This window comes from Elaeis guineensis, chromosome 2 (genome assembly GCF_000442705.2).
Source record: "Elaeis guineensis isolate ETL-2024a chromosome 2, EG11, whole genome shotgun sequence".
In the NCBI taxonomy this organism is placed as follows: domain Eukaryota; kingdom Viridiplantae; phylum Streptophyta; class Magnoliopsida; order Arecales; family Arecaceae; genus Elaeis; species Elaeis guineensis.
Genome location: NC_025994.2, coordinates 90,178,231 through 90,202,146, shown reverse-complemented (window position 1 = coordinate 90,202,146; position 23,916 = coordinate 90,178,231). Strand labels below are relative to the sequence as shown.

Sequence of the window (23,916 nt, the reverse complement as noted above, 5' to 3'; positions counted from 1 at the left end):
AAGTAACGTAAGATCATGGGTGGTCCCTTTTAAACTAAGGTGGTGCGTGAGATCCAGCCAGTGCGAGAGATGAGTGGGGTCATTTTTTTTATGCCGGCCCACATCGCCAACCAGTGTACCCCCACCCTGTTCCCTGACATGAATCTCATCTCATCTCTCTCTCTCTCTATATATATATATATATACTCTATATATATATATATATATATATCATTTTTCAATGAGAAAATGAGGTTTTACCCACTCACTATGTTATTATAATATTGAGATGGAGTCTACTTATGCTGCTACATGACAGACACCTCGGCAATTGTAGATAAGGAATCAAACATTACGACAGAATGGCATCTCGATAATTACGGACAAGGAATTAAACATTAGGACAGACATCATAATAATTGTAGACAAGGAATCAAACACTAAGGCAAGACATGGACGAATAAAATTTTTATGGTTGGATTGATCATAAAAAATTTATGACCAAACCATCATCATCTGTCACATCTTCAAAATATACCATATACGAAGTTTATCAAAATTGTTCAAATATCATTAAAATTTATCTATTTCTATTTTTTTAATACGCATACGGCATGTTTTAAAGATGTGATAGGCGATGACGATTCGATCATAATTTTTTTTATGATCGATCCGATTATAAGAATTTTATCTAAGATGGAAGTAAATATTCACGGTGATACCACGTCACCGTTATAACATGCCAATAAAAATCATTAGTTTTGGTGACATGGATAAGCACTAACAATATAAAGCCAGTGTTCACAGTGTTAGGTGATTAAATACTAATAAAAAACTCTTTCAGTTTTCCTCTCTTAAGTTTCATCTTTTTGCGAGAATATTCATTAGAATACGATAACCATGTCACCGTTTCATCTTCCAGAACACTTCTATAATAAAAAAACTCTTCTAGCTTCTTTCTCTTTCGCTCCACCTTTGTGCGAGAACATTCATTAGAACATGGTAAATATAAATTTATAATACATTCAAAGTATTTAATCTATTGTTTATTGTATTTACTATATATAGATTGTGTATCAAATAAATGGCATCGATTGGTCCATTAGAAATTGAAGGTGGGAATGTTAATGTAGGTATATTAATCTCACTATTTTAGATTTTATTTTTTTCTTTTACTTATAATTTATAAGTTTTTTAATTAGCAAATCAATTTTAGAACAAAAGTTACAACTTGTTTTTTATATATGAATATTGTTTTCTTCATATTGTATCATAAATAGGTGTAAGCATTGACGATGATCTGACTAAACTGAAAATTGGAATGTCAGTTTGCAGTGAAGATAAAGTATATATAAGTTGTATTGTGGATACACCATACCAAAAGGATTTAATGTTCGGAAAGGTAATGTTCGCTACAGTGCTATTGATAAGTCAGTTATCAAGCAACGTGATTATTTATGTTCTTATTATGGAACTTATAATGATGATAATCCTAGTGAACCAAAAAAGATTATTTATTTTTTTCTATCATACCTAATTTTTATCTTAAGCACTTGTAGGAAAATGAATTGTAGGCGGGATGTTGACTGAAGAAAAATTTTGAAGTTTGAATGTATGACATAAAAAATGCTATCACTTCCTCAAGCAACCAGTATTCTTCATATAATAGTATATATAATTCTGTTTTAGCATGTGTCAAATGCATTTTGCCTCTTAATAGTAAAATTGAAAGACTTAATGATTCAAAACACATAATATATGAAAATATCCAAAATATTACTTTTAGCTTTCTAGCTTTCTGCAATAATCAAAATGATCCATATATGGTATTGAACATCCATGATGATATTTCTATCAGAAATTTTATCGAATACCTTTAACACTAGCTGATGAGAAAGCACTTAAAAATCAGAACTCACTTTATTGATAAGAAAATGAATCATCAAAATAAATATGCAATAACCAAAACGATGTATAGAGGATATGAAACATCCATGATGATATTTCTATCAGAAATTTTATCGAACACCTTTAGCACTAGCTGATAAGAAATTGCTTAAAAATCAGAACCCACTTTGTTGATAAGAAAATGAATCATCAAGACAAAAAATACATTTAAAATTTATTTATCTCATACCTAGGCTTTTCGGATATTATCAAAATATTTCCATCTTCAGTTCTTAATGGATCAATCGATGTTATTTATTTTTGGAATACAATCTATACATAATATATTATTAATTTGTATTTATAACAAAAATATTCTTTTCGTACAAAAATAGTATTAAAGAGAGGAAAATAGAAAAAAAAAAATTATTAACATTTAATCACCTAACATTGTTAATGCTCCTGTCCTTATGTTGTTAGTGCTTATCCACGTGATTCAGAAGGAAAATTTTTATTGGAAAGTTACAACGGTGACGGGGTATCACCGTTGCACTGGTGTTAATGCAATGGTCCTGCTATTTAAACGAAAATGGATGATCATTTAGTGACCACAGAAGGAGAAGATTTTCGTTGCAACGAAGTTTTTCCTTAGAGAAGAGAAAGCAAGGAAGGAGCAACCAGAGATGGGCGTCTCGGAGCTAGCGTGGTGGCTGGGGCTGCTGCTTGGCGCCATCCCGTTATTAGTCCAGACCATCTGGTACTGGAACGACGTTCGCTCCTTAGTCTCCCTGAAACTGAGATCAGCCTGCGGTAATAACGTCAAACAAGGTGGCGGGAAGCTTCCTCCAGGCCACATGGGGCTGCCCTTCCTTGGAGAGACCCTCGGCTTCCTCTGGTACTGCAAGATCCTTCGCCGGCCCGATGACTTTATCCACTCCAAAAGAAAAAGGTTGGCAGAGTTCTCCCCATCACCACCCTCCGATTGTCACTGTTGCTGTTAATACATATACTGACTTGTATGTAGATATGGGGAAGGAGTGGGGATGTATAGGACCCATCTTTATGGGTCTCCCACCATCCTCACATGCTCTCCAGCCAGTAACAAGTTTGTGCTGAAGTCGGCTGAGGATTTTCGCATCGGATGGCCGGCACCGGAGCTCGTTGGCTTCTCGTCCCTCATCAACGCGGAAGGAAAGCAGCACGCAAGGCTGAAGAGCTTCGTAGTTAAAGCGATTAATCAGCCCCAAGCACTCCGGCGAATCGCCCACACGGTGCAGCCACGGGTCGTTTCTGCGCTCCACTCTTGGGCAGAGAAGGGCACCATCAATGCCGTGCTCGAAACCAAAAAGGTTTGATCTTCTTACCAATGGGAAAAGCCATGATACATACGTGGTTCTGATATCAAAAATATATGCGGTAAAATTTATGTCGTAAATTTCAGGTGACATTTGAGAATATATGTAAGTTGTTTGTAAGCATGGATCCCAGCCCAGTCACAGATGCGATAGATCAGTGGTTTGAAGGCCTAGTCAAAGGATTTAGAGCGTATCCGATAAATTTTCCAGGGTCAGCAGCACACCACGCGCTCAAGGTTGCATATTTTTATTGTTATTTTCTAGATTTTTAGTCGAGTACCACACATGCTCTTCAATTTGTCTTTTGCTTTTTTTTTTTTTTCTTTTTTTATAGACCAGTGCTGGTCCTTGTATGATGAATTGAATTTGTACGTAACAGTGTCGGAGAAAGCTGACTGCAGTGTTCAGAGAAGAACTGGAGAAGAGGAAGGGAAGGAAGAATGAGATCCATGAAAACAGTGACTTAATGGATGGTCTGATGCAAATTAAGGATGAGGAGGGGAAGCAACTGACTGATGATGAGGTGGTAGATAATATAGTCTCTTTAGTCGTTGGAGGGTATCAGTCGACAGCACTCGCTTCCATGTGGGCTCTTTATCACACCTCTAAATCACCAGAGGTTCTTCACAAGCTTCGGGTATAATTGAAGACACTTCCTGAGAAATATTCCTCTTCTACGTATTGCTAACGTTTTAAATCATGCACGTAGTTATTTCTTTTCGTGCAGGAGGAGAACATGATGATAAGCAAGGAGAAGAAAGGGGAGTTCATAACTTTGGATGATATATCACAAATGAAATACACAGCTAAGGTCTGGGATTTTCTTTGGATGAAATTTTGTGCAATCTAAACATAATAATAGATTAACTTTTTCTTTTTTTCCAAAAAAAAAAAAAAAAAGGTGGTGGAGGAAACAATAAGATTGGCAAATATTTCTCCCACTCTTTTCCGAGTCGCCAACAGAGATGTTGAATATGGAGGTAAACGAAATGAGTTTTTCCCCCTCCCCCTGTCCTGTATTGTTGGATATGTATATTATTATGTTTCATCTTGGAATGCAATTAAACAAATAAGGCATGCAGGATATAGAATACCAAAGGATTGGCAAGTTGTTGTCTGGATCCGATCCCTTCATACAGATCCCATGAATTTTGACAATCCACTGAGCTTCAATCCCGACCGCTGGGACGTAAGTTAGCATCGCCAAGAGTGCACCAGTTACTAGTTTACAAGCAAGAAAGCTGTTTTAATTGTGACTAATTAATTGGAGCTTTTACACTTGAAGCAACCTGCAAAGCCTGGAACATTCCAAGTGTTTGGATGGGGGCATAGGATCTGTGCTGGGAACATGCTTGCACGAATGCAGCTTACAATCATTCTTCACCATCTTGCTCTGGGCTATAAGTAAATGTCTTAGACAACTCTAGTTCATGAGAACACCCAATAACAGATGAGAATGCTTCTTCTCTATCCTACTTAATTTGAAAATTTTTGGTGTCCAATTTCTTAGGTGGGAGTTGCTCGATCCTGATGCGAAGATGACGCACCTTCCTCATCAAAGACCAGTTGATGGGGCTGCCATGGCATTCAGCGTGCTTTGAGAACGCCATCTCTGCCAAACCATATCTACTGCAGATTTAGTAACCTGTTTCAGCTGCTCTGATTTGAGAACAGGCAGTTCTAAGATATGCTATGCCAAGAAAGTTGATTAGGTTCCTATCAAATGATGGCTGCCTTCACCCATAAGTAAGATCTAGGGTTGAGTTTCTTATGTAGATGTATTTGTATGTGGATTGAACTCTAGTCCGTCTTAATTTGTGTATCTCTTCTTTCTTTCTCTCTTTCATTTAATTTTTGGGGAGATGAGGCCTCGTCTTGCACATCCCTCCTTTAATAACCTGGAAACCTCTCAACCATAACATAGATAGCACTTGATCTCACAAGCTCAAGATGATAAAAATATCAGGCTTAACATTACCATGATGCACATGCCACGACAACATTTCTTCATGATCGTTGTTCCAGCTGCTCTATTTCCTAATTGTTTCCCAGAGACAGCAACACGTGTTGGGTTGGCGGGGGCGGGGGCGGGGGCGGGCGGGGGAACCGGGGGGAGTCAATATGGGTTTCTTAAAAACTGAAGTCTAAATATAAAATATATGTTTGAAACAGTTTGTAATAAAAATAATATAGATCATACCAGTAAGGTGATAAGCAGAAAATTTAAAGCTGCCACAAAAATAATAAAAAAATTAAAATAAATATAATCACAAACATAATAATTTTGTGATAGCACGGTGCTAAACATCTCATCTACATCTGCTTTTTTTTACCGGTAGCCGACTAGAATTTAACTATTCTTTCTCTCTTTTCAATCAAATTTAATATAAGAAGAATTGAATTTATGACTTTCTTAAATTTTTTTCTATTTTTCTTTTTGATTTCACATTCTATCTACTTGTCTATAATCTCAATGTGTCCCTCTCTTTTCAAAAAATTGGTTCCTTCCATAAATACTTCAAATTTATTAGCTCAAAAAGATATTCACATAATACTTTAGCCATTGGAAGTATAAAAATAGTCGTTGGGATGTAATTGACCATATTTCAAAAATTCTGAAAAACTAACCATTATTCTATCAGAATTCACTGATTCAGTTGATCCAAGCTCTGAGTCGACTAATCTTCAGCTCTGAATCGGCTAAATGAAATTCTGAGTTGGTCCAATAGTAGATGCCAAAAGTCCAGCATTCTGATTGAGTTGACTCAAATCCTGCCTTAGTCGGCTCACTATAATACTAAATTGACTCATTGATTCTTTAGGTCGGCTCATAAAATTTTGCTAATTTATACTACTTTCTATATCCATCTTCCTTTGAGACAGAGTCAACTCTCTTCTTCACTGAGTTGACTAAGCTCCAAACTTAATCGATTATGTTAATCATTATAAGCTCCAAACTTAGTCGATTATGTTAATCACTAGGTCAGCACAAAGAGATTGTTCTGAGTATAGCAAGATTTTTATTTTTTCTGTTGACTGATATTGGATCGGCTCAGCATACTAAGTATGTCACAAAAAATTTTAAATATCTTTTCTTGATCTAAAATATTTTTAGGCTAGATTTGGCTTCTCAAAAATAATTTATACTTGTTTAAAGATGCATCTAGACTAGATTTTATTTTCAATTCATAAACTTCTTTGCTTCCAAACTTGAAAGACTTAAACTTGGAAAACTGAATTTTTTTGAGACTATAGCTTCTTAAGTAAAGTGTTTTGAGCATTTTGAGATAGTTTACAAACACTCTCAAGCACATCATTAATAAATATAATTTATACTCAAATATCATTGCCATCATCAAAATCAATTTTAGGGTTAATACTAATTTAGAGCTGATCTAAAATCTAATATTGTTTGTTTAAGTCATGAATTTGAACTTGAAAACTTCTAGTCAAGTAATGTCAAAGTTGGGTTCAATTTAAGCTTGTTTCTAATCTTTTTAGATCCAAAGCCAAAGTGCATCAATTGGCCATCAGCGCTACTGATAACTGGCATATTTTTTCAGTGCTCCACTGGCAAGTAACGTAAGATCATGGGTGGCTCCCGCTAAACTAAAGTGGTGCATAGGACCAGGCCATGCAAGTGCGGTCATTCTTTTATACCGGCCAACATCGACCTGGCCCGACCTGTTCCCCTTGCATATAAATCCCATTCTCTATCTCTCACTCTCCCCATCTATTTTTACGAGAACTGAAGGATGTTTTACCCGTTCACTATATTATTATAACTAGTCGGAGATCCGTGGATTGCATAGGATCGAATGTATAAAAATAATTTATTTTTTATATCTAATTAAGTTAAAAATTATATATAAATAATAAAATAATATTCATTTAAATTTTTAAGATCATTTTATATTCTCAACTATTTACATAAATAAATTTTAATTATAAAAATATAATAATATTATATATTAATAATATAATTAATATGAAGAAGTATTCTTTACCTGGCATAATAAAATTTATTTGAGAAGTTGAATTAATAATACTTCAAAATTTCTTTACAGAATATATATATATATATATATATATATATATATATATATATATATAGATATATTGAGATGAGTTTATTTGTGCTATTACATGGCATGCACCTAGATAAAGGAATCAAACATTAATGGGAGTATCGGTCAAGAGTATAGATTTTCTGCGATGAATACCGGACGTGCTTTATTTAGTGGTCATTCATTTTCTATTGGTGACCATCCACCACGACACGACACTTTGCAACGCAAATAGTAAGACCTTACGAAAGGAAGGAGCGGCCGGAGATGTGCGTCTCGGAGCTAGCTTGGTGGCTTTGCAGTATTTTTTTTAACATATTATTGTTTTAATACTTATTTCTCAATCTATTTTTTTTTTAATTTATTTATCAAAATATGGATGAGATGATAAGGATGCGACAAAACCTCACGTTGAACATATCATTTTTATCTGAAATTGTATGTTCAACGTATGGTCAACATGCGGTTTCAAATAACATAGATAAAAAATTTAAAATTTAAAATTTTTAAATTAAAAATTAAAATTTTTCTTTTTTTCCCTCATTTCTTCCTTCCCTTCCTCCTATCCCTCCGACCAACCTTCCTCTGCGGATGGCCGACTGGTAGCCACCCCCCTCCGACGTGCCACCTACAGCCCCATCCCACTGCCATCCTTCGCACAGTCTATCATGGGCCCCACATCTATTCCACCCCGCTGTCATGGCCGCATCCTTCTCCTTTCATGAGGCACCCATTGCAGCCGTCCACACCGCACCAGTTACGGCCCCACCCTGCCACAGTCCGCACTGCACCCACTGGGTGTGGGTGTGCAAAAAGAAGCAAACAAGGCGGCGACAGGTGGTGCCATCTTGCAGGGCTGGGTCTGATAGCACGCCGAGTGGAGCCAGTGCTCTCGAAGACCTCATGGGCGAGGTTGCAGACGTCGCCACACTCACAATAGCCAGTCTTCCAAAACTCGGGATGGTAGTTGGATCATCGGAGAAGGGGGCGGCATTGATGGAGGTGAGGGAGGAGATGTCCACGCTGGCATAGAAGTAAGGATTGTGGCTAGAAGTAAAGATTGTGGCTAGAGATAACGAGGGCATGAGCAAAGAGGAGGCAATCGAGGGCGGTGAGGGGACAAGGGAGTTTCGAGAAGAAGGGGAGGGTGAGAGCCGTCAGGAGAGAGGGGTCGAGGAGTGGATTTTGTATGATTTTTTTTTTAAGAGATAATTTTATTCAAAAAAAATTTTCAACATTGCTAAATAAGTGGTAATCTAGATGGCCATCTTTCTCCACGGTTATCTACATTGCCTCCTAAGAGGTAGTCTGGATTGCCACCTAAAAGGCATACTGTTGCTCCTGATCTCCGCATCTGATGTTGGATGTCGAGGTGAGGATGGCCGAAGTGATGCTATCACTGGAGCTCTACCCGAATACCTACAAAAAGTCCTCACTGGGGTGTTCTCTGGTGAAGATCTTCGGATGCTTAAATCAGAAGATGGAGAATAATGAGAAGAAGAGAGCAAAAATTGAGAACTTACTTCGAGGATTTCTGTCCTTTTATTTATAAGGGAGAAATTAGATCGGTAGTATACGTCTCAGAGTCTTGATAGCTTTTTGGATTTAGCGCGTGAATTGATTTGAAGAAGTTATTTTTTTTTGCGGGAGATTCAATTACGGAGAAATCCTTTTTTATCTGAATTTTTTCAATTTAGGAGAAAAAAAGGTAGATCTGATGATGGAGAGCTTAACTCGGCTATGGACGAGCTAAAATAGATCATCAAAAGCTAAGATTTTGGAGATCGTGGAGCGTGCATTGTTGGCCTCAGGTGATTTAGAATTAGTTGACCATGGACGAGCTAAACTAGGATGTCCATGACTGAAGCGAAATCGTCTAGCCATCCCAATAGAGTACACCCAACGACCATCATGACTTGTATGCATATGATCTGTCAAGCATTCATTTTCTGTAGATCGTTCGAAGCCGAAGATCCTTCCAACCGAAGCCAAGATACAGATCCACAATACATACTAAATACAATAATCCTATGGGTTTAGTTTAAATTATCGATAACCTAAATAAATTACTAGCTATCAAATGTAATCTATGGTTTACTGGGAACTACTGGAACTCGAAACGTCCCATGTTTCGTGTTGGAGCATTAGCAACAGTAGTGCATTTTGCTGACTCTTGAGAGAGAGAGAGAGAGAGAGAGAGAGAGTACCTTATACTTCGACACCGCCCCGCCGGGATTTTTGTTGGTGGAAATGTCCTGGTAACAGCATGATAGATCCATGTACCTGGTAGGGTGGTGGTAGGGTGGCTCCGGCCTTCCTATTTGAAAAAAAAATATATTTCTCCGACGTTTCACAAGCCAGTTAATTAAAATGCTAACAGTACTTAAAAATAGGACTAATCTGATTGCACAATCATTTAAAATAGACAACTTTCATGGACAAACAGGACGAGCGCCCAGCATTTGTGGTTAGAGAACAGGCTGCCTGTTTGCATGGTGGGCGCAGAATTCTGCAAGAAGCTGATATTTGATTAACTACTTGTGGAGGTCAAGCAAGAAACCTCAATTTGAGGTACCACAATTCTGCAAGAAGCTGATATTTGATTAACTACTTGTGGAGGTCAAGCAAGAAACCTCAATTTGAGGTACCTAAAACCACTAATCAAAGTTATCCATGTTCTTTGTTCTCCTTATGGAGTAATACGCTTTCTAAATAGAAATAACAATAGGATTAAAATTATCTAAACCCATTTTTTCTATTTTTTATTTTTTAATGATGGAAAGATCCTAAATAACAAATGAAAAATATCTAAAAGAAAATATCTCTACGAGGGACGATCCTAAATAATGAATGGAAAATTTTCAACTCCAGATTCCGCCCAAATTACCTCACAAAAATCTGCTTTGTAGCGGAATAAATCTGCCGTCTGTTCAATTACAGTAACTCAAAATCACTGAGGTAATTCGGCTAATTTTTTTGGCAATAAATGCAGGAGTGCGGCAAAAAATTTCATAGTTCATAAAGATACTAAAATCATTATTCATGACAAACCCTTTGAGAAACATGATGTATTCTACGTGCCGTTGTATCCCCATGGTGTCATTATAGGCCAAGCCCAACTTACCGAATCCTTGGTCTTCCAAAATGTGGGAAAAAAAAGAAAATGGATTAATGGAAACTGATTATTAATGTATGGAGATGATTCCTGATGACGCTATAAAACTTTTCAAAGACAAGGTCGCACAAATCGCAGCTGGTCCAAGCCACTACATATATATAACGATTTGTTGGTAGATATGTAAGAACCCAGATTTGTTAGAATTTTTCTTCACAAAAATCTTAAAGCAAAAAAAAAATTCTTTAAGACTTCATGTGACTGGCATGTGAGGCAAGGAGGCAGACTCTCATCTGCTTTCTTTTCCATTTTTCACCCAGAATAGGAATCCCAAGACTCGTTGAAATTCTGACAAGAACTCTAGGAATTGATCTATATAAGGCCTCTAAATCGTTCCCCTGTGTATCGCTTTTCAATCCTTGATCAGTTGCTAGGGAAATCCATGGGATTTCCTTGGATTTCTGTTGGATGCTTCCAAGAGCCACCGCAAGTTCTCATCAGAAGAGAAGACCTATTATCTTGTCGGAAACAATGTATGGTCTATGAACTTCCTCTTCTTCTTCTTAGTTTTTTTGATGCTTCAGATGGTTGGGTGGTCATCGAACTCTGTGAAAAAAGTCATCCCCTATTTTCGTCATTTCTTTTCCTCCCCCCGGACCGACTGTCCTCATCGATCGTGATTGTGCCCAAGTGTTCGAGGGATGAAGCCACCGAGGGATTTGTTGCCGTCTGGGACCGCCGCTGTAAGGGCAGCCGGTGTAAAGCTTTTTTTTTTTTTGATAAGAGGCGTAAAGCTTTTTTCCCCTCCCATGTTTCCATGAAGAAGAACAAAGAAGAAAATCAAAAAAAAGAAAAAAAAAGGACAAGAAGAAAAAGAAAAGAAAACAAGAAAAAGAGAGAATTTCTCTCTCTTCTCTCTCTCCCTCTCTATATTCTCTCTCTGCTTTTTTTCTCTATAAGTTTCTCTTTCTAAAATTTTCTTTCTCTTTAGATAGATTATGGAAAATTCTAGAAAGAAAAAATTTTGGGATTGGGGGTGGACCCTGGTGAATCTCGATAGAGGGTTCTAAATAATTAATTTGATTTATTAGATTTATTTTATAATATTAATTTGAATATATATATATATATACATAGGAGAGTAATCTATCAGGCAAGAGGATATCGAGTAGGATTTTGAAGCTTAAATCATAATCTAGTAAGTCTAGTTTATTGCTAATTAAGATAAAAAATTTCTATACATAATCACTAGCTATTTTTACCATTAGAATTGTATTGTTGGTTTGCACCATTGAATTCATGTTGCTGGATTTGTTATGTTTGAGATACTATAATTTTTTATATGACTTTTCAATATGGGCACATTATGTGTCAATTTCATATATATATATATATATATATATATATATATATATATATATATATATATATCAGTAATTGATGATATGATTATATAAATATGATATAATTATCTTGATTACATTGTAAGTTGAAATTAATTTAATGAAATCAAAATATAATAATCAAATGAAAATAATATGATTTGGACTAGCCTCATCATGTGAAATAGCCTCTACGGGCTTCCACATGAAAATTCAATTTGATAAAGATTGTAAAAATTTGATCCGATAAAGATCAAGGAATAGCTAGCCAGAAACTTATGCCTGGGACAATCCCCATAGGCTTCTGCACGGGACTTTGATCTGAGAAAAATAATGAAAAACTTGATCCAAGAAAGATCATGAGAATTTGATCTGAAAAAAATCATGAAAATTTAATCCAAAAATTAAAGATTATGAAAATTCGATCCGATAAAGATTATTGTATGATCTTGATTAGTCCAAAGTCAGAATGAAAAAGATTAAAAAATCTAAAATCATGATACGAGGAATAGATGTCAAGATATGAAACTAATACTGAATAAAAGATTTTATTTGTTGATGTATGATGACACATCTTTTTGGATAAGATGGATATTGGATATATGATTATATGGATGTTTCAGTTATTCTGAATATTTTATATAAGATTTCATGCTTTATGCTTATTGCTATTTTCAAAGTATACTATATATTAGTTGATATGCGGAGATTTTCTCTTTCATTTCTCTTTTTCTTCTCAGAGTTGTAGAATGCTCATAATTTACTATGATTTAGGTTCGTAGATGAATGAATAAATAGATAGAACATCATTAATATCTGATAATTGAAAGATTTGAATTTGTAATCGTACAAGTTTTGCTAAGTGTTATGAAATTAGATCATTATTATTTATGGATATTGAGGTTATAATGAATTTTGAGGCCTTATATATTCTTTAAGATTTTGCCTTAAAGAGTATGCAACCATCATGTATCTGACCATAGTACTAGCACTACAAGAAAAAAAGACTATTAGCGACTAACTTTCGTTGCTAAAAATTTGATGAAAATAATCTCGTCACTAATTATCATTATTAGCAACGGCAAATCTACCCTACATCAACGATGGTTCGAAAAATTCAATGGTTCGAAAAATTCTCAAATGCCATACTTCATAATGGATACATCCAATTCAAGACCGACCACTCTCTATTTACAAAGCAGGATGGAAACTCTTTCCTAGCTATTCTTGTCTACATCAAGGATATAATTATTGCTGGTAATGACTCTCTTCACTGCCAAGCCTTAAAGGATTTCTTACAAAGCTATTTTCACATCAAGAACTTAGGCACTTTGAAATATTTTTTAGGGTTAGAGGTTGCTCAATCTTCTTCTGGAATATTTATTTTCCAACGAAAATATACACTCGATATTCTTCAAGAGAGTGGTATGTTGGGAACTAAACCAATTGATTTTTCAATGCAATAACAACTATAGCTCTCATCAGACAATGGTCCACCCCTTGATGATCCGGATCAATATCGGCGATTATTGGGGCATCTCATTTATTTGACGATTAGTAGGTCAAATATTGCCTACTCTATCCATATCTTGACATAATTCAAGCAGTCTCCCCGCCAACCTCATCTTAATGCTGTTCACCATATTCTTCGCTATTTGAAGGTTCTCCTAGACAAGGCTTATATTTTTCAAGTATAAGAATTCTTTACTGTTATATAGTTATATACATTTTGTGGCACAAATTGGGTAGGATGTCTTATAACCAAGCATTCTACTACGGATTTCTTTATTTCTTTAGAAGATGCTCCTATCTCTTGGCATGCTAAGAAGCAAACCACTGTTTTTCGTTCTTCTGCAAAAGCTGAGTATCACTCCATGGCTCACACTACTAGCGAGCTACTTTGGTTTCGCACGCTTTTCTCAGACTTTAGGATCTTTCAAAGTAGTCCTATGCTATTATATTGTGACAATCAAGTCGTCTTACACATTACCGCCAATCCTGTATTTCACGAATACATGAAACATATCGAATTGACAATCATTTCATCCGCAATCATCTCCAATCCAGTGACATTACCATTCGATATGTCTCATCCAAGCAACAACTCACGGACATCTTTACTGAGGTCCGTGGCCGTGATCACTTTCATGACATCTTGCGCAAGTTGGGCCTTCATAATTTCTACGCTCTAACTTGAGAGGGAGTATTAGACAATATTTTGAATTTTGAATAGAGAAGAGATCTTAGGATTCATTTCTGTCTTTGTATGATTATGTTAGGCAACATTTTGAATTTTGAATTTGAAATTTTGAATAGAGGGGAGATCCTAGAATCCATTTCTATCTTTGTATGATCATGATCATTTGTTATTTCTTTCTATCTTTATATGATTATGATTGTAAATCTTTTGTATATTTTCAATTATAAATATGGATGATCTCCTCACCATATTGCGTGAGAAAAAGTTACCATAATATTTCTTTTCAAAATCATTCTCCTATATTCAAATTTTTACAGTTATAGGGACAGGGAAAGCTGACTACAGTGTGCACAGAGAAGAACCGGAGAAGAGGAAGGGAAGAACGAATGAGATCCATGTAAACAGTTAATGGATGGTCTGATGCAAATTAAGGACGAGGAGGGCAAGCAACTGACTGATGATGAGGTGGTAGACAATATACTCTTTAGTCGTCGGAGGGTATCAATCGACAGAACTCGCTACCATGTGGGCCCTTCATCACATTTCTAAATCACCTGAGGTTCTTCACAAGCAATTCGGATATAATTGAAGACACTTCCTGAGAAATATTTTTCTTCTACGTATTTCTATCGTTTTAAATCATGCACGTAGTTATTTCTTTTCAGGCAGGAGAGAACAGGATAATAAGCAAGGAGAAGAAAGGGGTGTTCATTACTTTGGATGGCATATCACAAATGAAATACACAGCTAAGGTCTGGGATTTTCTTTGGATGAAATTCTGTGCAATCTAAACGTAATAATAGGTTAACTTTTTCCTTTTTCCAAAAAAAAAGGTAGTGGAGGAAACAATAAGATTGGCAAATATTTCCCCCACTCTTTTCCGAGTTGCCAGCAGAGATGTTGAATATGGAGGTAAATGAAATGAGTTTTTCCCCCTCCCCCTGCCCTGTATTGGATATGTATATTATTATGTTTCATCTTGGAATGCAATTAAACAAATAAGGCATGCAGGATATAGAATACCGAAGGATTGGCAAGTTGTTGTCTGGATCCGATCCCTTCATACAGATCCGATGAATTTTGACAATCCACCGAGCTTCAATCCCGACCGCTGGAACGTAAGTTAGCATCACTAAGAATGCACCCGTTACTAGTTTACAAGCAAGAAAGCTGTTTTATTTGTGACTAATTAATTGGAGCTTTTACACTTGAAGCAACCTGCAAAGCCTGGAACATTCCAAGTGTTTGGATGGGGGCATAGGATCTGTGCTGGGAACATGCTTGCACCAATACAGCTTACAATCATTCTTCACCATCTTGCTCTGGGCTATAACTAAATGTCTTAGACAACTCTATTTCATGAGAACAACCAATGATATATGAGAATGCTGCTTTTCTGTTGTACTTCCTGATGCAAAGATGAGATACCTTCCTCATCAAAGACCAGTTGATGGGGCTGCCATTGCATTCAGCACGCTTTGAGAACGCCATCTTTACCAACCCATGCATATCTACTGCAGATTGAGTAACCTGTTTCAGCTGCTCTGATTTGAGAATAGGAAGTTCTAAGATAGGCTACGCCAAGAAAGTTGATTAGGTTCTCATCAAATGATGGCTGCCTTCACCTTTAAGTAAGATCTAGGGTTGAGTTTCTTATGCAGATTCATTTGTATGTAGATTGAACTCTAGTCCGTCTTGATTTGTATATCTTTAATTTCTTTCTTTCTTTTTTTCATTTAATTTTTGGGTAGATGAGGCCTCCTCTTGCACAGCTCTCCTCTAATAAACTGGAACCCTCTCAACCATAACATAGACAGCACTTGATCTCATAAGCTCAAGATGATATAAGAAATCGATGAAACAATGCATCATGCTTAACATGCCCATGATGCACATGCCACGACAAGTACATTTCTTCGTGGTCCTTGTTCCAGCGCTGCTCTATTTCCTAATTCAGAGCCGAACCAAAATGTGACGCTGTTTCTTAATTAGGTCATGAATTTGAACTTGAAAACTTTCGGTAAAATAATGTCAAACTTGGGATCAATTTAAGCTTGTTTGCAAATTTTTTAGATCCAGAGTCAAAGTACATCAATTTGCCAATAGCGTAATATAATAACTGGCATATTTTTCTGTGCTCTATTAGCAAGTAACACAAGATCAGCGTAGCACGGTGCAATGCATTGTACGTAGCGTTCATCGCACGATGAATGATATGTACAGTTACACTTGCGTACATGCACAATCATATATAATCATCTATTATGTGGTAGATGATGCGTGCGATGTATCACACCGTGCGGTGTTTTGGTGTTATCGCAGAGAATCCCGCGTCTCCCCCTGTATTAAAGTGGTGCATGGGATTAGGTGCAGGTGTGGTCCCTTTTTTTTTTTTTTTTCCCGTACCGGCCAGCACCACCAGTTGACCCCGACCTGTTCCCATTACATAAGTCCCTTCTCTTTCTTTCTCTGCATCTATTTTTTTTATGAGAAAAGGAGGCTTTACCCGATCACTGTATTATTATAATATGGAGTCTACTTGCGCTGCTACGCGACAGGCACCTCCATAATTGAAGACAAGGAATCAAACAGCAAGAGAAGTATAGATCCTCTGCGGTACATGATTTGCATCTTAAAATACTGTACAGCATTCGATAGGGCCGTCGACAGATGGACGGCCATAAATGGTCATCCAATTTCTGATGGTGGCCTTTGCAGAGCAAGTAGCAGGACACAGAGAGAAGAAAGAGAAAGGAAGGAGCAACCGGAGATGGGCGTCTCGGAGCTTGCTTGGTGGCTTGGCCTGCTGCTCGGCGCCATCCCGTTACTGGTCCAGGCCATCTGGTACTGGAACGACGTTCGCTTCCTAGCCTCCCTGAAACTGAGATCAGCCTGCGGTAATAATGTCAAACAAGGTGGCGGAAAGCTTCCTCCAGGCCACATGGGGCTGCCCTTCCTTGGAGAGACCCTCAGCTTCCTCTGGTACAACAAGATCCTTCGCCGGCCCGATGATTTCATCCATTCCAAGCGAAACAGGTCGGCAGAGTTCCCCATCACCATCCTCCTATTGTCACTGTGGCTGTTAATTCATATATATATACTGACTTGTATGTAGATATGGGGAAGGAGTGGGGATGTATAGGAGCTATCTGTTTGGGTCTCCCACCATCATCACATGCTCTCCAGCTAGCAACAAGTTTGTGCTGCAGTCGGCTGAGGATTTTCGCATCGGATGGCCGGCACCGGAGCTTGCTGGCCGCGATTCTATCATCAATGTGGAGGGGAAGCAGCATGCGAGGCTCAGGGGATTTATACTTGATGCGATCAACCAGCCCAACTCACTCCGGCGGATTGCTAGAATGGTGCAGCCACGGATGGTCTCCGCGCTTCAGTGCTGGGCGGAGAAGGGCACCATTAATGCATTATTAGAAACCAACAAGGTCTGGTTGTTTCACTCTTCTTTGTAATTCAGAGTTTGTTCTTAATTTCTCGGTGAATTAGGTTCCCATCATATTGATTTATGAAAAAATTGTTGATAAGGTTATATTGGGATGATTAAATTAAACTATCTTACAAAATTTTATATCACTGAGGAAGTAGTTGATGAAAGCGTCTTGCGGTACTGATTTGCACATTTTTTTCGTAATGCACTAACACCAGACTGTCATGCAGGTTGGTTTGGTTTGTACTAATTTGTAATTCATTTGGCAAAATTGCTTAACTATATATGGTCTGGGTCTTCTGGGAAAAACATAGCTTTAATGTTTTGAAAGAAAAAAAACAGATACTAAATGTTAACTCCACTGGTATATATTTCAGGTGACATTCGAGAACATATGTAGCATGTTTATTAGTATGGAACCTGGACCACGCCTGGATGAGATCCACAAGTATTTTGAAGGCCTAATTGCAGGTTTCAGAGCATATCCAATCAGTTTCCCTGGAACACCATTTCACCATGCTCTTCGGGTTGGAAACATTCAGATTTCATATCCTTGCCCCCCGTGTCGCATGTATCTCTTTCCATTATATTTATAGGACATGAATTACTTGGTTTGCTAACTGGCAGTGCCGGAAGAAGCTCGCTGCCATGCTGAAGGTAGAATTGGAGAAGAGGAAGCAAAGAAAGAGTGAAACTGATGAAAACAATGATCTGATGGATAGCTTGATGCGGGTTAAGGACGAGGAAGGAAAGCAACTTAGTGATGATGAGGTGGTGGATAATATGATCACCTTTGTCATTGGTGGGTACAAATCTACTGCCCTCGCCATGATGTGGGCTCTTTACCACATCTCTAAATCACCAGAGGTCCTTCAAAGGCTTCGGGTAACTTGAGCCACCTTCCCAAGAATGTTGCCCTTGCCTACACATTATCTCTGGATGATGTGGTGAACCCCTTTTCGTGCAGGAAGAGAACACAGTGATAAGCAAGAGAAAGAAAGGGGACTTCATTACCATGGAAGATGTTTCGCAAATGAAATATACAGCAAAGGTCAAAAATGCGCTATGGATCGGTTTTCTCTAATCCAAGCATTAAGAACTTGGCTAATGTTTGTCCTTATTGACTGTAGGTGGTGGAAGAAACAATAAGATTAGCAAACCCTGCTTCCTCTATTTTCCGTGTTGCCAACAGAGATGTTGATTACAAAGGTAAATAAGACTAGTTTCAAACAATGTCGATCTATCTGGTATGTTTTATTTACATCTTCGAAGGAACTGAATAATCAAATCATGCAGGCTTTGTAATACCAAAAGGCTGGCAAGTTCTTGTTTGGATCCGGTCCCTCCACATAGATGCGAAGAATTTCGACAATCCACTGAGCTTCAACCCTGAACGATGGAATGTAAGTTTGACGATGGAAGAATTAGATGAGGGTAATTGTTTACAAGGAAACAGATTGTCCATTTGCGACTCATTGCAAAGTTGTGAGCTCTTGCAGAGACCACCAGAGCCTGGAACATATCAAGTATTTGGAGGGGGACCGAGGATCTGTGCTGGGAACATGCTTGCTCGGTTACAGTTAACTATCATTCTTCACCATCTTGCATTGGGATACAAGTAATTTCCTTAAACTAAAGCTCTATTTCTCGAGAAAAATCCATTTGGGTATGTGGATGGCACTTGCTGATGCTACTCACTTGCAAATTTCTTAGGTGGGAGCTACTCAATCCTAAGGCAAAGTTGACATACACTCCTTATCCAAAGCCAGTGGATGGGGCTGCCATGACATTCCATGCCCTCTGAGACCACATATCGACCAGCTCGTCCCAACGGAGCCTTAGCTCGAAATCCTGATATGAATACAAATAATAATTGGTGGGTATTCCTGAGGAGCCCAATGGCACTTTTAATGAAATTCTATGGTCATGTCTTTATCCTAGGGGCTATAGAACTATCTGTGGCGAGCATTAAGCCGAACTATCGACTTTATAAGCTTCTACATGCTATATTCTCTCCGTCTAATGAAATCCGACTACTGCTTTAATATGATTTGTTGAGGATCTCTTTTTATGCGGCTTTCCTTCCTGAGATACAATTACTATTAGCGTATAGTACCCCTCGTAAGCAACCAGGCTATCCCGTAGACCTCTAGCACGCATAACAGCCAAACCACTATTTTGCTTCTTTAATCTATTTGTTTGGACATGCAGCAAGTAAGGTGAAAGAAGTGCGATTGTGAAGCTCAATAGGGCTCTTGTGAGTCCGAAAACTAGCTGCCTATGAGCTATCGAGATACTGGGAATGTATATTGCTACTGGTGCCGGTGAAAACTTTGACCTTCCCTCTTCAACCTAAAAGAAATGACAACAAAAGCCTGGATAGGGTACTAGCAGGAGGAAAGTAGCTATCCGCCTTCTTCCTTTAGATTACTAGGTCTGTGAAGTGAGTCATCGAATGCAAAAGGCCCTTATCTTTTTAGGTCTAGTACTAAATCCTGACCAGAATGATCAAATGCTTTCATGTGGTTGGCTGGCTTCAATAGAAATGAAAGGATGTTAATCCACAGAAAATCAGATAGGCCAAGGGTTAGAAAGCCGCGAAAGCCGCCTTAACACCTTATCTAAGAATTTAACTTTTTGAGGCTTGCCTGTCATACACTATGCGATGGTGTCATGAGAGGCATGGGCTATTTCACCAGCGTGAAAGAGAGGGCAGGCTGGGAAAGAGAGAGAATCAAACCTACCGCAAGACAAGATAGTTTGTGGATAGAAATCCAAGGAGGTGTCTTATTTATGAACAAACTTTTTGCTGCTATTTTAGATTGTTGAAAGCATTTGATTTAATTGTTAAATGAGCAATGAAGGGTTCCCCTTGTGAATGGCTAAGTTAACAGCAAATATAGACTGTTAATGCCGAGCTTAATTTGATAGATTGGGCTTAAAGAAGTTATTACTCTATGGTAAATATGAAACTTCGGATTCTAATTTCATTAACATGGTCAGATGTCAAAATTATTCAATAAAATTTTGATATAGTAGGAGAGGTAAATTTTAATGAGAATAACTATCATAAGAAAAAAAAAAGGGAAACCTGAGGAGTATTGATTCTAATGAAGATTCATAAAGTTGATCCTGTATTCCCAGAAAAAGACTCTGTGACCATGGTTATGTACAAAACAATGGATCTCAAAACTAGAAACAATTTACAAAGCAGCTTAGAGGATGATAAGAATTTTGCTAAGCCATGATGCATCTTTAAACATTGGCTTATGATATTTCAACTATGATTCCTTGAAAATTCTGGTGCTTTGACTTGAAGAGTCCGAGAATACTAGCTAAATTCCTTTTTTTTTGGTAAACAGTGAGGTCTATGACTCACCACCAGCAACAATTCAGGGTGGGAGAAGTCAAGCAAAATAGTTTCTTTAGAACTCTAAACTCCTTGATTTACCAAAAAAATCTATAGGAGAATTTCCTTTTACAATAAACTAGCATTCAACCCTCACGTTGCAAGGATTTAATTGATAAGAATGATAATATTTTATATAAAAGATTGCTCTCACCAATTAATACCCTGATGAGATTAAAAGAATTTTTAAGAGTTCTTCTTTTCAAAAATGACCTCTCAAACCAATGAAGATTACTATATTTAGGGTAAATGCCCGGCATTCAACATCTTCGTACAGTACTCAATAGAATACTTTAGTTTTTTTTTCTTTGCATAAGTCCTAAATCAGAATTGCATCGCTAAAAGCATTCGACATTTCTCATTTTTTTACATCTTTTCTGAAAATCCTCTTTGCATTGTCAAACTTTGCTAGCTTACAGAAGCCTTCCAAAACCACCGTGTAAATCACAATCTCAGGGATTGTTCCCTTCTCACTTATTAATCTGAATAGTTTTATTGCTTCTTGAACCAATCCATCTTTGCAAAATCCATCCAGCATGATAGCTGCATTAGGGATGAGCCCTATCTTTTTTATCTTCTTGAGAATGTCATCGGCATCTTCTGGTGGAGACTCGAGTACCACAAAATCAGGTCTAGATGATTGTTTCATTTGCTTCTGAGGAGTTTTCTTTACCTTTTCACTATAATCGGCATTACTAAGATTTAATTTTTTAAAGAAGGTAGATGGAGATCACAAGCTTCAGAGATGGCAGTGTAGATGGAGGGCAAAGAGTTTTAGCTTTTGACGACCGCAACTCTATCTACTTCTTTTTTTTTCTTTTTAAAATAAAACTGAGTTATAATAATTTAAAATATTTTTATTTTTTTATCATACTATTATGCTTATATTTTTTATTTTAAAAAAATATAAAAATAAAAAAATAAAATTTGACATGTGGTATTGCGAGAGATTATCTTATAATCTTACGTGTCAACAAGATATACCACCCTTGATATCCGTATATCGCTTTACTATTATTATATATATATAGATAGATAGATAATAATTTAAAATATTTTTTATTTTTTTATCATACTATTTATACTTTTATTTCTTATTTAAAAAATATAAAATATAAAAAAAATAAAACTTGACATATGACATTACGGGAGATTATCCTATAATCTTACATTACGGGAAATGCTACCCCTAATACCTGTATATTGCTTTACTATTATTATAACGATAGATTTAAAATATTCTGTATTTTTTATCATACTATTTGTACTTTTATTTTTTATTTTAAAAATAAAAAAAAAATAAAAAAAATTGGATATATGGCATTGCGGGAGATTATCCTATAATCTTATGTGTCAACATGAAATGTCACCCCTAATACCCATATATCGCTTTACTATTATGATTCTTTATTTTTTTATCATACTATTTATGCTTTATTTCTTATTTAAAAAATTAAAAAAAAAACTTGATACGTGGTATTGTGGGAGATTATCCTACAATCTTACGAGTCAACAATATCATCCCTAATATCCGTATATCACTTTACTATTATTATATAGATAAATAGATATCTTATAATCTTATGGGTCAACACGGAATGCCACCTATAACACCCGTGTATCATTTTACTATTACTATATAGACTTATATGTCAACACAGAATGCCACTCTTAATATCCGTGTATCGCTTTATTATTATTATAGATGGATAGATATCCTATAATCTTACGTGTCAACATGGAATATCATCCGATCCTCATATCTGTGTATCACTTCATTATTATTATATAAATAGATAGATTTTTTTATCATACTATTTATTTTTATTATTAGTATATAGATAGATAGATTTTTTTATCATACTATTTATATTTATATTTTTTATTTTAAAAATAAAAAAATAAAATTTGATGTGTGATGTCATGGAGATTATTTTTAATCTTATGTATCAATATAGAATGTCATTTTTAATATCTATATATTATTTTATTATTATTATATAGATAGATACGGGATTCTCACAAAAGAGTACAGTGGGTGTGCTCTGAATATCTGCAGCATGAGGATGGTGTTGATGAACATTTCAAGTCCAGACCTCTGAGTCTCCCTGGATCCAAATTCCATTGGCCCACATACAAGTCAAAGCCCTCCCTAAGCCACCGAATTCTATCATGGGAATCAACCAACTTGATTGCCTCGAACACCAAAATGCATAATAGCACTGTCTCAAGCGATTTATCATGCCCCGCCCTCACTTTCATGGACATCAATATCCATCTTTCAGTAAGCTTTTTTATTTTTGGCAGTATATGATCCCATCTAAGAGTGAGAAGAAATATTTATTATTGTAATCCTGATGGATAAAATGCGTGCTCATTTTTAGTTGTTAAACTTTTCTTAAAGAAACGGTTGCGACACTTTTTGTCTTTCTCCTTGTTTAAACAAGGATTTAACTAATTGTAGCGTATGAAGACTGCGTAGAGCTTGTTTTGGAGATGGTATCTAGCAGTACTAAAGGAGGCTTTGCGTCATGGACCCAAGCAAATGAGAAATTATCGCACGCACCTGTTGTACGTGAATCAGGATAAATCTCGATGCATACTCACACTAGATAGCACCCAGTCGGGGATTGATGAAATAGAAAGGATAATGTCGCGTGTTATCCATCGTGAGATTTGATATAATCCAATTATATCTTGCAATACAAAGACCACATAAATTGATTTTTTATATAAATCTAAATAAATAAATTATATCATAATAGTAAAATATTTTGAATTAAGTTATATTAACCAATTAATTTTATATTTTTATGTGCCAATAATATATTTTTTTTTGATTTTTTTGCTTGTAAACACGTGCCAGTATTGTTCCAATTAGGATCCTTCACGTCCAATCCGGTATGGATATGGATGCGGACATAACCGATCCTTGCTTGGCCGCTACCCCGTCAACAGGAGAAAAGATGATTTTTTTTTTTTTGGACCTCCCTGGTGTCAGAGACTGTTGTGGTCCTCCCGCGGGACCCGCCTGCCTATCCAGAACCGGCTTTGCTGTTTGACTTCCCCCGAAATGGCCT

The 23,916-nt window shown here is 36.7% G+C and overlaps 2 protein-coding genes and 1 pseudogene across 3 annotated transcripts; all 3 read left to right on the top strand.

The window, feature by feature from the left end:
* The first annotated feature begins 2,549 nt into the window (after positions 1-2,549).
* LOC105055332 (ent-kaurenoic acid oxidase 1-like) lies at positions 2,550-5,043 on the top strand. The gene is made up of 9 exons (XM_010937104.2): positions 2,550-2,815; positions 2,891-3,215; positions 3,308-3,457; positions 3,601-3,858; positions 3,949-4,032; positions 4,123-4,201; positions 4,304-4,410; positions 4,507-4,625; positions 4,732-5,043. Exons 1-9 carry the CDS (start codon positions 2,550-2,552, stop codon positions 4,820-4,822), a joined length of 1,479 nt encoding a protein of 492 aa, XP_010935406.1. The 3' UTR covers positions 4,823-5,043.
* A 9,350-nt stretch (positions 5,044-14,393) lies between these two features.
* LOC114914823 (ent-kaurenoic acid oxidase 1-like) lies at positions 14,394-15,467 on the top strand (annotated as a pseudogene).
* A 1,200-nt stretch (positions 15,468-16,667) lies between these two features.
* LOC105053968 (ent-kaurenoic acid oxidase 1) lies at positions 16,668-19,477 on the top strand. 2 transcript variants are annotated; one of them, XM_010935326.4, is made up of 9 exons: positions 16,676-17,021; positions 17,101-17,425; positions 17,805-17,954; positions 18,055-18,312; positions 18,395-18,478; positions 18,558-18,636; positions 18,724-18,830; positions 18,927-19,045; positions 19,141-19,477. In XM_010935326.4, the coding sequence occupies exons 1-9, from the start codon at positions 16,756-16,758 to the stop codon at positions 19,229-19,231; spliced, it is 1,479 nt and encodes a 492-aa protein (XP_010933628.1). In that variant the 5' UTR covers positions 16,676-16,755; the 3' UTR covers positions 19,232-19,477. The 2 variants fall into 2 exon arrangements, with proteins under 2 accessions (XP_029123445.1, XP_010933628.1); XM_029267612.2 differs by having other exon boundaries at positions 16,668-17,021; positions 18,724-19,045.
* The last annotated feature ends 4,439 nt before the right edge of the window (positions 19,478-23,916 follow it).